Source organism: Ranitomeya variabilis, chromosome 2, assembly GCF_051348905.1.
Source record: "Ranitomeya variabilis isolate aRanVar5 chromosome 2, aRanVar5.hap1, whole genome shotgun sequence".
Taxonomy (NCBI): Eukaryota; Metazoa; Chordata; class Amphibia; order Anura; family Dendrobatidae; genus Ranitomeya; species Ranitomeya variabilis.
The window spans coordinates 209150543-209167506 of NC_135233.1; the positions used below are offsets into that span (position 1 = coordinate 209150543).

Below are 16964 nucleotides of genomic sequence, written 5' to 3' on the forward strand. Positions count from 1 at the left end.
AAAAGGGTAGGGTCAGATGGTGCCCACCTATCGATCAATGCTAGGGATGCAAAACTCAAAAGGGTAGGGTCAGATGGTGCCCACCTATCGATCAATGTTAGGGATGCAAAACTCAAAAGGGTAGGGTCAGATGGTGCCCACCTATCGATCAATGCTAAGGATAAAAAACTCAAAAAGGGTAGGGTCAGATGGTGCCCACCTATCGATCAATGCTAAGGATAAAAAACTCAAAAGGGTAGGGTCAGATGGTGCCCACCTATCGATCAATGCTAAGGATAAAAAACTCAAAAGGGTAGGGTCAGATGGTGCCCACCTATCGATCAATGCTAGGGATGCAAAACTCAAAAGGGTAGGGTCAGATGGTGGCCACCTATCGATCAATGCTAAGGATGCAAAACTCAAAAGGGTAGGCTTAGATGGTGCCCACCTATCGATCAATGCTAGGAACGCAAAATTCAAAAGGGTAGGGTCAGATGGTGCCCACCTATCGATGAACGCTAAGGATGCAAAACTCAAAAGGGTGGGGTCAGATGGTGCCCACCTATTGATCAATGCTAGGGATGCAAAACTCAAAAGGGTAGGGTCAGATGGTGGCCACCTATCGATCAATGCTAAGAATGCAAAACTCAAAAGGGTAGGGTCAGATGGTGCCCACCTATCGATCAATGCTAGGGATGCAAAACCCAAAAGGGTAGGGTCAGATGGTGCTCATCTATCGATCAATGCTAAAGATGCAAAACTCAAAAGGGTAGGGTCAGATGGTGCCCACCTATCGAACAATGCTAGGGATGCAAAACTCAAAAGGGTAGGGTCAGAGGGTGCCCACCTATCGATCAATGCTAAGGGTATGTGCACACGTTCAGGATTTCTTGCAGAAATTTCCTGACAAAACCAGACATTTCTGCCAGAAATCCGCATGCGTTTTTTTCACGTTTTTTTCCCCCGGAGCTTTCCCAATGCATTAAATAGCGGGAAAAACGCAAAAATCCGCAAAATTAATGAACATGCTACTTTTTTTTACAGCGATGCATTTTTTTTGCGGAAAAAAATGCATCATGTGCACAAAAATTGCGGAATGCATTCTAAATGATAGGATGCATATGTATGCGTTTTTTATGCGTGTTTATTGCGTTTTTATAGAGAAAAATCCTGAACGTGTGCACATACCCTAAGAATGCAAAACTCAAAAGGGTAGGGCAAAATGCTGCCCACCTATCGATCAATGCTAAGGATGCAAAACTCAAAAGGGTAGGGTCAGATGGTGCCCACCTATCGATCAACGCTAAGGATGCAAAACTCAAAAGGGTGGGGTCAGATGATGCCCACCTATCGATCAATGCTAGGGATGCAAAACTCAAAAGGGTAGGGTCAAAGGGTGCCCACCTATCGATCAATGCTAAGGGTATGTGCACACGTTCAGGATTTCTTGCAGAAATTTCCTGACAAAACCAGACATTTCTGCCAGAAATCCGCATGCGTTTTTTTCGCGTTTTTTTCCCCCGGAGCTTTCCCAATGCATTAAATAGCGGGAAAAATGCAAAAATCCACAAAATTAATGAACATGCTACTTTTTTTTACCGCGATGCATTTTTTTTGCGGAAAAAAACGCATCATGTGCACAAAAATTGCAGAATGCATTCTAAATGATAGGATGCATATGTATGCGTTTTTTATGCGTGTTTATTGCGTTTTTATAGAGAAAAATCCTGAACATGTGCACATACCCTAAGAATGCAAAACTCAAAAGGGTAGGGCCAAATGCTGCCCACCTATCGATCAATGCTAAGGATGCAAAACTCAAAAGGGTAGGGTCAGATGGTGCCCACCTATCGATCAACGCTAAGGATGCAAAACTCAAAAGGGTAGGGTCAGATGATACCCACCTATTGATCAATGCTAGGGATGCAAAAGGGTAGGGTCAGATGGTGGCCACCTATCGATCAATGCTAGGGATGCAAAACTCAAAAGGGTAGGGCCAGATGGTGCCCACCTATCGATCAATGCTAAGGATGCAAAACTCAAAAGGGTAGGGTCAGATGGTGCAGCTGCAGTGCAGATAATGCTCTGCCCCCTCGTTGTAAAGAATGATCATGTGGCAATCAGCCATAGTGGTGGGTGGCGTTTTGGTGATACCATCTGGCTACACCCTAAGTCAACTCTGGTAGCCTCAAGAGAAAGTTGCTAGAGATAACAGCCACATGAAAGTCAGCTGCCGGGCAAGAAGTGAGAGGCTCGGCCCATAGTGATCACACGATTGTCAAGTTGGCTTCCATCTGAGAGGGGATTATGTAGTGCCCAATCTTTTAATCTGCTCATAGACCAGTTTCCAAATTTGGGTTTTCTTGCTGCACCATTTGTGGTCCCAGATCAGTTATGTGATTGTTTGCTCTATGCATGCAACTGCGTCAATCAGTGACCGGCACAGTCCAGAGGTCCAACTGTGATGTAGCTATAGGGATCAATAGTATATAAACCCCCTTGGCACACAAAGTCCTAGAACACAGGGTCCGTATGATGGCTGCATAGCGTTGCTTACAGGATCCTAACACTGAGTATCTTCAGGATCCTCTGTGCTGAATCACTTACACTGGTTGGCATGCTGAATAAGGGTTGCTAATCAGAAATGCATAAGCTCATGGATCCCTAATCTCTTTTTTTATTTTTTGCTTTTTCTCACCATGTTTTTATTGCACATTATAAGTTATGTTTTAACATTTTCCTGTTGGTGCTGGAGCCCAGTCTTCATGGGCCCTTCTTCCATCTTGTACCATGTGCAGCATCCTGAAGACAAGAGAAGGCTGGAGCTAGGAGGGTTTTTTCTTTTTTTTTGTCTTGGGTTAAACTTGGGATTTGGGGTGCGAATAATGGTAGGTGGCTGAATTTTGGAGTCTGAAGTCTTTCTTGGAATCTGAATTAATTTGCATTCAGAAGGCTGAGGTCATGGGTGAGACTGCTGGAATTGGATGTTTCCTGTTAAACCTTAGGTTTTATACCAGTGATCATTAGATCTAGGAGGTGTTTGGCCAAATCAATTGACAAATTAATGAGAAAATCTGTTTGTTGATCACCCATCTGTTTTCCCCTGGATTCACCTGTTTTCATCTTCTCTCAGATTCAGTGGTGATCCAGCCCTCTGTGGACCCACTTTATTGCTTTTGTGACAAGCCAAATCATACCATGGTTGCTGTGTTGTGCAGAAGACACGTTTTGTATTTTCTCAATACAAGTCTATGAGGCTAAAAACAAAACTAGAGAGCTTTATTCTGAGTCTCATAGACTTAACATTGAGAGAGTAACCACTGCTCCATACAGTGATCTGTCAGGTTACCATTGTGGTGACGTGAAGCCAGAAGGGACAGGAGCACCGATGAAACTGGGAGAAGACTGCGGCTGGTGAGTATTCAACTACCTTCATGACATTTATACACAGTACACCTAACAAATCACTGAAGTGATACTTTAAGATAGGTCACCAATTTCAGATTGGTGGAGGTTTATCATCTGGTCCCCCCACAAAGAAGCAGTCATCAGACCAGGCAGTGGCCAGATGCAAATAGTGTATGCAGCGGTACAGCACGGCTCCATACACTGTGTAGTATGTGAGAAGGTCACTGGTAAAATACTGGAGGGGAGATATGTGTCACTGAGGATGTTAGCCTCAGTGATATGAACCTGGAAAAATGTTCCATCACACTATGTGCTGAGAGGGGTTAATCAGCCATATTATGGGCTGGGTTTTTGTTAACAGCTGAACAGTGGGTGGGAGGCTGTTCACCATATCTCCACCTCAGGGTGTGGTCCACAAGGTAAATGTGGAGTCTTTGGACTCATTCTGTGTTCAGTGTGTCTGGAGATGAGATCTCCAGAGCTGTGCTTGTGCTAAAGAGAACTGAACGTTGCTTTGTTCCCCTAAGCGAGTAAATCCCCCCCCTGCTTTTCCCGATATGACAGAAGGGTCCTGTTTGCTTTCCTAATTTTGGACTGGTTTATGCAGAAAGTTTTTAATAAACCAGTTGAAAACCTCTTTAAAGCAAATCTGTCAGCAGGATTTTGCTAAGTAAACTACAGGCATTGTCAGGTAAGCAGCAGCGTTAAACTGATTAAATGATACTTGGGGAAAAGAAATCCATCTTGTGGTCTTGTGTAATCAGTTTTCAGCTAATGAGATGCTCGTGCTCCAGGGTGGGACTGTAGGCAGAGTCTTATCTTGGTGCTCTAGGCCAAAGAAAAAGAAAAGACCTGCCCACAGGCCACCCCGAAGCACAGGCTGTCTCTCTCTCTGTCTCTATGACGAGGAACAGGTGTGTTTCGGGCGGCCTGTGGGCAGGTCTCTTCCTGATCTCTCTGGCTTAGAGCAGGAAGATAAGGCTCTGCCTACAGTTCCGCCCCGGAGCACGAACATTTCATTAACTGCAAACTTATAATATTGATTACACAAGAACCACAAGACGGACACTGCCAACCTGATAATGCCTGTAGTTTACTTTGCAAAATCCTGCTAACAAGTTAGCTTTAAGGAGCCGAGTGAGTCAATCTACCACAAGTGGGAAATTCTGAGAATTGCAGCTTGGCTTCTATTCAAATGAGCTCAAAATCCTAGACAATCCCTTTACTGGGAACCTGTCATCTGGTTAATGCTGCCCGAACCACGAGTAGCATAAATCAGAGTCCGACTGCATGTGTTTCAACAGACCATTCCGAGGGCCGGGTGTTTCCTCTCTGCTCCCCTAGACTGACAGGTCTCTTTCTGTCAGTCAAAGAGATCGGGGCAAGGAGAAGCCACCGACCTTGTACTATTCTAGTCTGTCCATTCCTATGTTAGTCTGTAATAATGGAATTATGCAGAAACTTTCACCAGCAGATGTTGGCACAATGGTGGAGAATAAATTTGTAGTAAAAGATACTAGCCGCAGGAGAGCAACTTAGAATACTAATGAAATGAAAGTTTAGAGAGACGCAGAATTGTGAGAGGTAAATCAGAACAAGGAACGTGGAGCTGGATGCCAAAACAAACTGCTGTAAAATGTTTCTAAAGGTGAGTGAAAGCATTTGGGAGCCCACCCATTTGCAGCACTGCTTGCCAAGGACCCTGTAAGGTGAATGCTTGCAAGAGAAAGAGGTTAATAAAATAAAAAAGAGATAGATGCAAGTTTCTGCAGACGAGTTAAGGTACCATCACATTAAGCGACGCTGCAGCGATATAGACAACGATGCCGATCGCTGCAGCGTCGCTGTTTCGTCATTGTGTGGTCGCTGGAGAGCTGTCACACAGACAGCTCTCCAGCGACCAACGATGCCGAAGTCCCCGGGTAACCAGGGTAAACATCGGGTTAGGCTACTTTCACATTAGCGTTTGAATCTGCAGCGTTTAATCCGCAAACGCAAGGACACGAAAAACGCATGAAAACGCGTGTAAACGCAGCGTTTTTAAAACGCTTACGGTTACCGCATGCGTCATTAAAACGCAGCGTTTACATGCTTTTGCTTGCGTTTTCTATGCGTTTGCGTTTTTTGTGCGCATGGCGCAAAATTTCACCAGAGAAAAATTCTAGATGCAAGAACCAGCCAATGGGACTACAGAGGGCGTGTATTATGTGAAATCTATATATAGACCCTAGGACAGCTGAAATCTTCAGATTTTGCTCCTGTGTCCTGTGAGAAGATGGATCTTCACATGGATAGCTATTACTTTAAACTGGATCTGAGCATCAAGATTTTTCTGGCATGTGCGTTTGCTTGGGAGCAACACCGAAACCGGGAAAGACAGAGAAGGACAAGGCGTAGGCGGTTTTGGCAACACCCCATTGTAGAACTGCGGGAGAGCCGTGGTACATATCACACCCTGTATGGCGAGCTCAATGAGAACCCAGAAAAATTCCCAGAATATACCAGGATGTCACAAGACTCTTTCCGGGATTTGCTTGATCGTGTCCAAGGAGCCATCCGGAGACAGGACACACAGCTCCGTAGAGCCATTCCACCAGCGGAACGTCTCCTGGTTACCTTAAGGTACGTAATAATTCTAAACAAAAGCTAACCAAAATTTTTTGCAGGTCTGATGTTTTTTTGCCTATTTTGTAATTATTTATTCTTACTACAGATTTCTTGCAACTGGAGAGAGCTTGTCATCCCTTCATTTCCAGTACCGCCTTGGGATTTCCACGCTGTCCGGAATTGTTTTTGAAACCTGCCGGGCTTTATGGACCATTCTCCGTGAGGAATTTATACCCATACCCACGGAGGACATGTGGAAAGAAATTGCTGACAAATTTTGGACTGTTTGTGATTTTCCCAACTGTTTGGGTGCGGTGGATGGGAAGCACATCCGGATTACCAAACCAGCCAGAACGGGATCACAGTTCTTCAACTACAAAAAATATTTTTCTGTAGTTCTTATGGCAATAGCCGATGCGGACTGTCGCTTCATTGCTGTGGACATTGGTGCTTTTGGCCGTGGCAACGATTCACAGACTTTTAAAACCTCTGATATGGGCCGACGTGTTTATGGCAAAAATTTTAATTTCCCACAGCCACGACCACTCCCCTACACTCAAGGCCCACCGCTGCCATTTGTAATGGTTGGGGATGAGGCCTTTCAGATGAGTGAAAATCTCCTGAAGCCCTATTCAAGTCGGGACTTGAACCGCACAAAACGGATCTACAACTACAGACTAACCAGGGCACGCAGAACAGTAGAGTGTGCCTTTGGGATTATGGTGTCCAAATGGCGCATTCTAGCAACTGCAATAAATCTAAAAATGGAGACAGTGGATGAGGTAGTTAAAGCCTGTGTGGTTCTCCACAATTTCATTCTGGCTAAGGAGCGACCCACCATAGAACTTGATGAACCTGTTGCCAACCCTTTGCCTGATTACCGTCATCATCCGCTGCGGTCAACAGTTGAAGTAGGCCACATGCGGGACCAATTTGCAGCGTTTTTTGATTCTGACATTGGACGTGTGCCATGGCAGGACAATATGGTGTAAAATGTACTGCTGGTTTCGGGTCTGCAAATTTATGTTTGGAATGTTAATGTTTTTTCAAATAAAATAATTGTGTTTTACTTTCTTCACCATGTCTCCTATCTATTTCCTTAACAAACCACTTTGGGTTTTTGGGCTTAGGTTGTTGACGTGAGTCCTGTCTTGGTTCACCATTAGCTTTTTGCCGCAGACTGTATAGACGATGTCCGTTATTGTCGCAGTATTTGTCCAGTACTTAACATCAGTATTTGTAAGCCTAAACCAGGAGCGGTAGTTAAATGCTTTTAGTGGTGCATATCTGTTTAATGTACTTTTCCTCACATAGTTCCACTCCAGGTTTTGGCTTACAAATAGTGCTGTAAAATACAGAGCGAATACTGACAGTGTGATGGCAGCCTACACCAGAGATCTATAGTCATCAAGTCACGTGTCTGAACTAATGAATTCATGATGCTATTTGCTCTTGAATTCATTTTTCCTGACACTTGTCCGGGTGAGTATAGATATGCCATGTACATTGTTCCTTCACTTTGTGTGAAATATATGTATATGTACCAATAAGATAAAATGGAGGTAATACAATGCATTTCTAAAATCAGCAGGTCAGAGGTCATAAATAATGTTTCGGATAAGAAAGGACCTGTTGAGTATAGTTGTGCTGTGTATTACCACCATTTTGTCTTCTGTGTGCGACCAAAAGTCACGGAGTAAACAGAAAGAACTGTTTTTGGAGAAAATACAAGTGTTATTTTTGGGGGCAACCTCATATCTCTCAACCAAACACACCAAGCTTCAGTGTTCTGCTAAGTAGGTACTGGAGGTTGGAGGTGGCCCCCAAAAATGTGTTTGACGCATAATTTGTTATTGGCGCAGGCTGTGTGGTGACGGTGGCGAAATACACAATTAACCAAACCTTATTGGGGCAAAAAACACAGGTTTATTAAACACACACAAACCAAAAAATTAACTGCGCCTGCTTGGGGTTGAGTGCCGATATTGTGGGGTGTTGAGTAGTGAGGTCTGGCTTATTACTGTAGCCGACATAGGGGTGGCAGGAGAAGGCGCTATGAAACTACTGGGGTCAGGATATTCAGGGATAGGGCTAGACACATGAGAGGGTTGAGACACACTGGAAGGGTGAGACAAACCAGACATTACAGACACATTGGGAGGTGAGGGGGGAGGGATAGCTATGGTTTTTTGTTTTTTTTTTGCCTTTCCCCTTTCTTGTTTTGCGCGGGCACGTTGTCGTGGTGGCAGGGAACGCCAGGGCAGGGTCCGTCAACGGCAGTCTGGTGGTGGTGGTGCCAGGAAACGCCAGGGCAGGGTCCGTCAACGGCAGTCTGGTGGTGGTGGTGCCAGGAAACGCCAGGGCAGGGTCCGGCAATGGCAGTCTGGTAGTGGTGGTGCCAGAGAACGCCAGGGCAGTGTCCGGCAATGGCAGTCTGGTAGTGGTGGTGCCAGAGAACGCCAGGGCAGTGTCCGGCAATGGCAGTCTGGTAGTGGTAGTGCCAGGAAACACCAGGGCAGGGTCCGGCGGCGGCAGCATGCTGGTGGCAGTGGAGGAGGCCCAAGCAGGAGCAGCAGTTGTCATGGTGGTGGCGGTGGGCTGACCCACTGCACTGGGCATGGTGGTGGTGCTATAATACGGTCCGGAAGTGTTTGGAATGGAGGTGGCCGTGCAGTGGTATGCAGCAGATGTCGGCATTGATGTAAAGCGTGACAGTGTGGGCACTGTTGGAAATGCCCCCACTGTCTGCTGAAAATACCGACTCTGCTGCATAGCCTGCACGTAAGCAGCATTGCAGGCCTGCATAATAGTAATCTGGAGCTCAGGACTAAGGTGTTCCGACATGCCCTGTTCTATCTGATTAAAAAAATGATGTGCTGGCCTCTGGAGGTCGGCTTTCACTTGGGCAAGGGCTGTGGTTACCTCCTGGATACATGTGCTCATATGACGAATGGCAGTATCCAGTCGGTCACCCATCGCCTTGAGTCCCTCATGGAAGACCGAGCTCAAGTGCAAAAACTCGGGCATGAGTGACCTGTCCGCGGCCCTCTGCCGCTGCCGGGAGGAGCCCATAAAAAATTGGCTAGAGGCAGAGGACTGGGGAAGGGGAACATCTGATGGACCAGCTTCCTGGTCTCCAGGTTGTGTGGCAGGCCCACTTGCTGCAGCGCTGGAGGATGGCTGGGACGGGTCCGTGGCTGACTGATGAAGGACCGCTCCAGAACCTGGGCCAACAGTGGAGCTCCAAGTGCTGCGGAAAAAAAAAAAAAAAATATTACAAAACATTTACAAAAAGATAACTGAACAGTTAGATACACATTCAGATAGGGAAAGGTCACACTACTATTTGTAGTGAATTTTACATCAGAATTTTCAAGCCAGGAGTTCAACAGTAGGAATAAAAGTTTCATAAAACAACATGCTATACTTCTGCATGCATCGACCAGTCCTTGGGGATTACAAAAACTGATGTAAACTATGAAGAGACGATGGAGGCAATACAAGCCATATCTCTATACAAGGTATTGGTAAGCCAAAACCTGGAGAGGAACTATGTGAGGGAAAGTATTCAAAGAACACGTACCCCACTGCTGCATCTATCAATCAATCAAGGTTTCGGATTACAAATACTGATGGGAAATACGAATTGACGACAGAGGACATACAAGCCACCTGTATACTCACCAGGACAAGTGTCAGGAAAAATGAATTGATGAGCCATTGGCATCCTGAATTCATTATTTCTGACACCTAACTTGCTGAGTATAGATCTGTTGTGCAGGCTGCCATCACACTCTCAGTATTTGATCAGTATTTCAAATCAGTATTGGTATGCCAAAACCTGGAGAGGAACTATGTGAGGGAAAGTATTCAAAGAACACGTACCCCACTGCTGCATCTATCAATCAATCAAGGTTTCGGATTACAAATACTGATGGGAAATACGAATTGACGACAGAGGACATACAAGCCACCTGTATACTCACCAGGACAAGTGTCAGGAAAAATGAATTGATGAGCCATTGGCATCCTGAATTCATTATTTCTGACACCTAACTTGCTGAGTATAGATCTGTTGTGCAGGCTGCCGTCACACTCTCAGTATTTGATCAGTATTTCAAATCAGTATTGGTATGCCAAAACCTGGAGAGGAACTATGTGAGGGAAAGTATTCAAAGAACACGTACCCCACTGCTGCATCTATCAATCAATCAAGGTTTCGGATTACAAATACTGATGGGAAATAATGACCAACAACAAATTGCATTATACACCATTTTTTTTTCTTTTTTAACCAATATACTTACGTTCTTCGTGCAAGGACTGGTCTCAAAAACGTAAGGATGCGGTGGTACTTGTATTTGCGTATCCTTGCTGCAGAACCACTTGGAAGCCAGCTCTCTTGGCGCAGGTCCTTGTTGAAGCGGTCCTTCATCGATCTCCAACGTGTTTTCACTTTTGACACTGTTGGCAAAACAAAACATAATAGTTAGGACAATGGTCTTTTGACCATGGTCACACAACTGTATGTGCTGTGAAAAAGTAATGACTTTCTGACATCATACACAGTTGTGTGAGCATGGCCAAGGTATTGACTACATCACACTGCATTGCGATACTTACCAAATGCAGAACGGACCCGAGCCGGGGCATTGGCCCAGCCATCCCACAACGCTGCGGCCACCTCATTCCAAAGCCTCCGGATCGTCACATTGTTGGCGTGCAGTGGATCCCTGGTGTCCCACAATGCGACTCGCTCGTGAACCAGGGAGATGAGGTGTTCATTCTCAATTAGGTCCTCATCCTCCTCTGGAACCTAACAACAAAAAGGACATTAATATTGGAGGCATTCACATACGGAAGACAGAAAACAGAATCAGAGGAATGGCATGAATATTGAAATAAAAAAAAAACACTGGTGCTGAAGCCAAAGGGAAAGAAAGAGAGAAGTAGAAAGAAATGAAGATTCCAGAATTATAAAGTGAGGATACAATACACATTCAGCCAGCTATACTTACACGATGCCGCCGTGTTGCCCGGCCGTGACTACGCTGCTCCTGCCCAGTCTCCTGCTCAGTGTCTTCCGCTGTAGAAGAAGTGGTCTGAAAAAGGGAAAATATACATTGTCATATGTGTAGATGTGACAGTGAATACTTACCAATCTGAGGAGGTGAATACTCACTTCGCTGACATGTTCCCCTTGTGCAGGCCCAGGCGTTTCCTCATCAGAAGCAGAAGACATTCTGATGTGTGCAGAAAGAAAGGAATGACAGAAATTAGGGCACATAGACACAGATTATAGAAAAGAAATGCTTTGGATAGGATATACTCACATAGTTCTGAGGCTTGTTTGCTGATCCAAGGGGCTGTGGGGCGTCTCGTCTGCAAGGCAGTCTGCTGACTAGTGACCTGCAAATGTCCACTTCCTCCCTTTATCACCTTCTATGTGGGGGGTGGCTTATCAGTGTCTAGACATGTTTTTCTCAATTGAGACGCATGCGTCGGCAAACGCAAGCAAACGCATGTACTGGAAAACGCATGCGTTTACATAGACTACAATGCGTTTTTTGGGCGCAAACCTTGCGCAATCAGCCGCATGCGTTTCCAGGCGGCAAATTGACGCCTCTAAAAATTACTACATGTTGCATTTCCGCGCCAAGACGCAGACGGCTAGACGACGCATGCGTCGTCAAACGCGGCAAAACGCGAACATAGAAAAACGCATGCGTCCATAATGTTAAAGATAGGAATACACAACGCATGCAGATATTTGCGGAAGAAACGCTGCGGACACAACCGCAAATGTGAAAGCGGCCTTACTAAGTGCAGGGCCGCGCTTAGTAACCCGATGTTTACCCTGGCTACCAGTGTAAATGTAAAAAAAACCCAAACACTACATACTTACATTCCGGTGTCTGTCGGGTCCCCCGGCGTCCGCTTCCCTGCACTGTGTAAGCGCCGGCCCTAAAGCAGAGCAGTGACGTCACCGCTGTGCTTTGCTTTACGGCCGGCACTGACACATTCAGTGCAGGAAGCTCTGAGCAGCAGCGCGGACACCGGGGGACGTGACAGACATCAGAGGGTGAGTATGTACTGTTTTTTTTTTTTACTTTTACAATGGTAACCAGGGTAAATATCGGGTTACTAAGCGCGGCCCTGCGCTTAGTAACCCGATATTTACCCTGGTTACCATTGTAAAACATTGCTGGCATCGTTGCTTTTGCTGTCAAACACAACGATACACGCCGATCTGACGACCAAATAAAGTTCTGGACTTCTAGCTCCGACCAACGATATCACAGCGGGATCCAGATCGCTGCTGCGTGTCAAACACAACGATATCGCTATCCAGGATGCTGCAACGTCACGGATCGCTATCGTTATCGTTGGAAAGTTGGTCAGTGTGAAGGTACATTTAGACCCCTCCACGGGTGGACTAAGCGCTATGGCCAGTCACATGCAAAATAATTGCTGCGTGTTACTGTAAAATCACACATCATCTGCTGGGCTAAAGGGGCAAATGTCAGAAGCTAGAAAATGTTCCGTAAACAGAACAGGGGCAAAAAGGTTGATGCATTTACACTGTCCATTTAAATACTGTCCCTTTAAATAAAAAAAGGAATAGTGGGCAGAATTCTTAATGCTAGTGAGCTTCAGACATTTATTTGCATGACTGATTCCTGGTTCAAGCTTCTCTCCACTGGAGTTACAGAAATAGCTCAGTGTCCCACCAGTAACATTGACTCCATTATACATTATTACATCATTCACAAATGTACCTGTGCTTTTATATAATAAGCTGGGTAGTTTGGTAATTGAGTGATGAGATGCTGGTTTTGTCTGTACATAGTGAATCATCTGAATTTTGCCATCTACTGCTTATATATGAGGCAAAGGGGGCCTACCGGGAGATTCACCCGTTCCCCTGCCGGCCAGTCTATAAATGTCCATAGTCCGAATACACTTTTAACGATATCTTTCACCATGTTTTTACTACCTAATCTGAGAGCGTCATAAAGTAGGGACAGAAACCCTGATTCCAGTGATATGTCACTTACTGGGCTGCTTGCTGTACTTTTTCTAAAATCACTGTTTTATCAGCAGGAGATTATCACTAGAGGACTAGTAAACCTGCGGTCAGGTAGTCCAGCCACACCCCCACCACTGATTGGCAGCTTTCTCCCTATGCAAAGTGTACACAGAAAGCAGCCAATCAGTGATGTGGGCGGGGTTATACAAAGCTCAGCATTTAGAGAACTGGTAGATTTGCAGCAGAAAAATCATGATTTTATCAAAACTTCAGCACCTTGTAAACAAAGTGATACAGCGCTGGAATTGGAGTCTCTGCCTCTACATCACGCTGCTCTCAGATGGGGCAGCAAAAACTTGATGACAGATTCCCTTTAAGAAATGTCACCAGATTTATGCAGAAAGAAGCACAAAGTAGAACCCTGATCCCAGCACTGGGTCACTTACTGAGCTTATTACTGTAGTTGTGACAATACTGGTTTATCTGCTGCAGTTCTGCAAGTGATGAGTTCCTGCTTTTTGGGAGCAGGAGGAACTGAATACTGATCTGAGCAGGGGCGGTAAACGTACGGAGACTAAGAGAAAGGTATCGTCACTTTTCAGGCCCAGGGTGGAGGGCCGCTTTAATGACAAAGGAAGCATCAATACAAAACAGTGTAGGAATAAACCACTATATTTGAGCTCCTCTGAATTGTATAAAAGGTAAAATGTATCCGAGATGATCAGGCGTAAAAAAAAAAACAAAAAAAAACAACAGATGCACAGATCCATCTGGCTGAAAGGACATGAAAAAATGGGCACAGTAAATATATTACAGGGGTTGTCCAGGCATATGGCATTGATGACCTATGTAGATGATAGCAATAGCAGATTGGCGGAGGTCCGACACCTTTCTTTTTGCTCCCATGCCAGTCAAATGTAAACAGTCTGCATGGCCCAGCAGGGAGCAGCGGCCGCCGCAGCGTAGCTCCTGTTCCTTTACATTAGCAGACAGTGACTGCTACACTTTGCCATTTATCAGCTCCGTTCAGTGTTTACCTGCTCCGTTCAAAGTGTTTACCTGGAGCAAGAAAAAAAAAAAAAACAGCTGATTGGTGGAGGCACTAGGTGTCAGACCCCCCAACAATCTGCTACTGATGACCTATCATGTTGATACTGTGGGCAGGGCTGGGGTTAGGCAGGGTAGGCACCCGCCTAGGGCGCGGACTCCTGGCTCCCCGAGGAGGGTGCACTTTGGCTGAAGAGAAAAGTGACATGGCTGAATGCCTGCGGCCGTCCAGCATCTGCCTCCGGCCACAGACATTCAGCACACGGATGTCCAAGGTGCAGGCACACAAAGGAGCAGTGTCAGTTACTCATCCCTCTCTCCTGCGCTCCGGCCTTTGCTCTCCCCTCTCTCCTGCGCTCCGGCCGTCGCTCTCCCCTCTCTCCTGCGCTCCGGCCGTCACTCTCCCCTGCACTCAATTGTACTTATGCCTGTCAGATGTGAATACCATTGATGTCAGAGTGGCACCGTTGGGGACAGGAGCTGAAGAGCTGTAATCAGCTCCCTGCCCTGGTGGGATCTGTAGCAGATGCAGAACGCAGGTAATTTATGGCCTGCATTCTGTTGGAGACGGCACATGCACGGGACGTCAAATGGCGCGATACGGTGACGTCAGTTCACCATCCAGTGTCCACTGCAGTACAGGAAGCAAGAGGAGACTGCGGTGTACACGGAGCTGGGATTAGGTGAGTATAATTGGTTTTTATATATATTTTGCCAATAAATGGGGGACATATGAGGAGCTGGCTATGGGGGACATATGAGGGGCTGGCTATGGTGGGCATATGAGGGGCTGGTTATGGTGGACAAATGAGGGGCTGGCTATGGGGGACATATGAGGGGCTGGCTGTGGGGGACATATGAGGGGCTGGCTGTGGGGGACATATGAGGGGCTGGATATGGGGGACACATGAGGGGCTGGCTATGGTGGAAATATGAGAGGCTGGATATGGGGGATATATGAGGTGCTGGATATGGGGAACATATGCGGGGCTGGATATGGGGGAACATATGAGGGGCTGGATATGAGGGACATAGGGGCTGGCTATCTGTGACATATCAGGGGCTGGCTATGGGGGACATTTGAGGGGCTGGCTATGGGGGAGATAAGAGAAGCTGGCTATGGAAACATATGAGGGGCTGGCTATGGGAACATATGAGGGGCTGGCTATGGGGGACATATGAGGGGCTGGATATGGGGGACACATGAGGGGCTGGCTATTGGGAACATAAGACAGGCTGGCTATCGTGGACACAAGAGGGGCTGGCTATGGAGAAGATATGAGGGGCTGGTTATAGGGGACATATGAGGGGCTGGTTATAGGGGACATGTGAGGGGCTGGATATGGGGGACATGTGAGGGGCTGGATATGGGGGACATATGATAGGCTGGCTGTGGGGACACATAAGATGGGCTCCCTTTGGGAGCTATCACAAGAGGGGCCTTGGGGGACATCATATTATAACAGAGACTGTGGGGAACATTATACTGGGAGCTGAGGGGGGCATCATACTGTATATTGGGTGCTGTGGTGGAAACATAGTGTATATTAGGGGATGTTGTGGATATCACATAGTATGGACGGCTGTGGTCACCATCATACTATGTACGGGGGACATTGTGAGGGGCGGGATACAGTTTGGGGAGGACAACATGTTGGACAGTATGAGGGCACAGAATGGATGTGGAGAAGGGGCAGTGTGAAATGAGGGTACAGTATGGAGAGAGATTAGCATGGCGGGGACAATGTGGAAATATAGAGAGTGTAAGGGAAAACTAGTGAGGGGACAAGTGTAAGGGGAAACTAGAGAGGGGACAAGTGTAAGGGAAAACTAGAGAGGGGACAGCCATGTTATAGGCCGAGGTTCATAAGGGCGGACGGTGTGGCAGGTAAAGCTGATAACGGCAGACAGTGTAGCAGGTGTAGCTCATTATGGTGGACAGTGTGGAGGCCATATACCAGTGGAGGCTTATTTAGGGCATAATATAGACAAATATTTTTTATGCAAAGGCACTTCAATAACACGGTAATTTCTAAGGGGCACAGTGTGAGGATGTGCTGCAGAAGACCAGAGAAGAGGGAATCTGGAGAGAGGAGATGTGGATGAGAAAAGTCATCATGGCAACTGGGCAAGATGGAGACGAAAAGAAAGAAAAGACTCAATCGGAGAAGAGGTCACCTATAAGGTCCCTGAATGTAAGTGTTTATCTGTGGTACTGACTACCTCTCATCAGTGCTGTGGCTCCTTTATGGTCCGCAGACTGATAAAGACTGATAATAACTCCCAACAACTCCTACTATTGTTAAGGACATACTGGGAGTGGTAGGTCCATGAGATACAGATGTACATGGGGCTGACTTATAGGATTCAGCTTGTCAGTTATTAATCATGAGATGTCATAGCCCTAACGGAAAAGGGAAGAAATCACCAGGTAGAAAGGCAAAATGAGCAATTTTAAGTACACAATGCTGTATAATATGCTGATTGCAATATATTAATAGGGTAATTCATATATGCTGGAAATACAGCTCCTTGTCCAATCTAAATTCCAAGAGGAATTACACAAGCAATAAATGAAAACAATAAATAAACACAAATAATAAAATACCTAAAACCTGTAAGTATATTATGCCGCCAAGTACCATACTTAATTATATCTTCACCAAACAATCACACACCGAGTCCCTGGTGTAGGAAGGAGAGGGAGTCTTGGCGGTGGACGGTCCCGCAGAGGCGACAACGAGCTGTATACATGATGTCTGAGTGACTCGGTAGCCAGGTTGGAAAGATGCCAAACTGACGAGCAGACATACTATGGGCATTGTCGAGGGATGATGGTCTCTGTCCCCATGAGAGGAGAAGTGAAACTCAAGTCACCTGCGTTCCCTGATAC

At 46.1% G+C, this 16964-nt stretch overlaps 2 protein-coding genes across 10 annotated transcripts in view; both read right to left on the reverse strand.

Annotated features, from left to right (window-relative positions):
* The window catches only part of DENND1A (DENN domain containing 1A), an 851690-nt gene that overhangs the window by 136185 nt on the left and 698541 nt on the right, over nucleotides 1-16964 (reverse strand). The window lies entirely within an intron of this gene.
* On the reverse strand, nucleotides 10083-11709 carry LOC143809245 (uncharacterized). Of its 2 annotated transcripts, XM_077292363.1 has the most exons (4): nucleotides 11328-11709; nucleotides 11177-11237; nucleotides 11013-11096; nucleotides 10083-10810 (listed from the first exon to the last, which is right to left on the reverse strand). In XM_077292363.1, the coding sequence occupies exons 2-4, from the start codon at nucleotides 11234-11236 to the stop codon at nucleotides 10595-10597; spliced, it is 360 nt and encodes a 119-aa protein (XP_077148478.1). In that variant the 5' UTR covers nucleotide 11237; nucleotides 11328-11709; the 3' UTR covers nucleotides 10083-10594. The 2 variants fall into 2 exon arrangements, with proteins under 2 accessions (XP_077148478.1, XP_077148477.1); XM_077292362.1 differs by having other exon boundaries at nucleotides 11177-11709.

Excerpts from the sequence above, each read along its gene's own strand:
- LOC143809245 (XM_077292362.1), bottom strand. The coding sequence starts at position 11,281 with ATGTGCCCTAATTTCTGTCATTCCTTTCTTTCTGCACACATCAGAATG. Across the intron at positions 11,097-11,176 it reads AAGGGGAACATGTCAGCGAA|ACCACTTCTTCTACAGCGGA; the intron begins GTGAGTATTCAC and ends TCCCTTTTTCAG. Across the intron at positions 10,811-11,012 it reads GGGCAACACGGCGGCATCGT|GTTCCAGAGGAGGATGAGGA; the intron begins GTAAGTATAGCT and ends TTTTGTTGTTAG.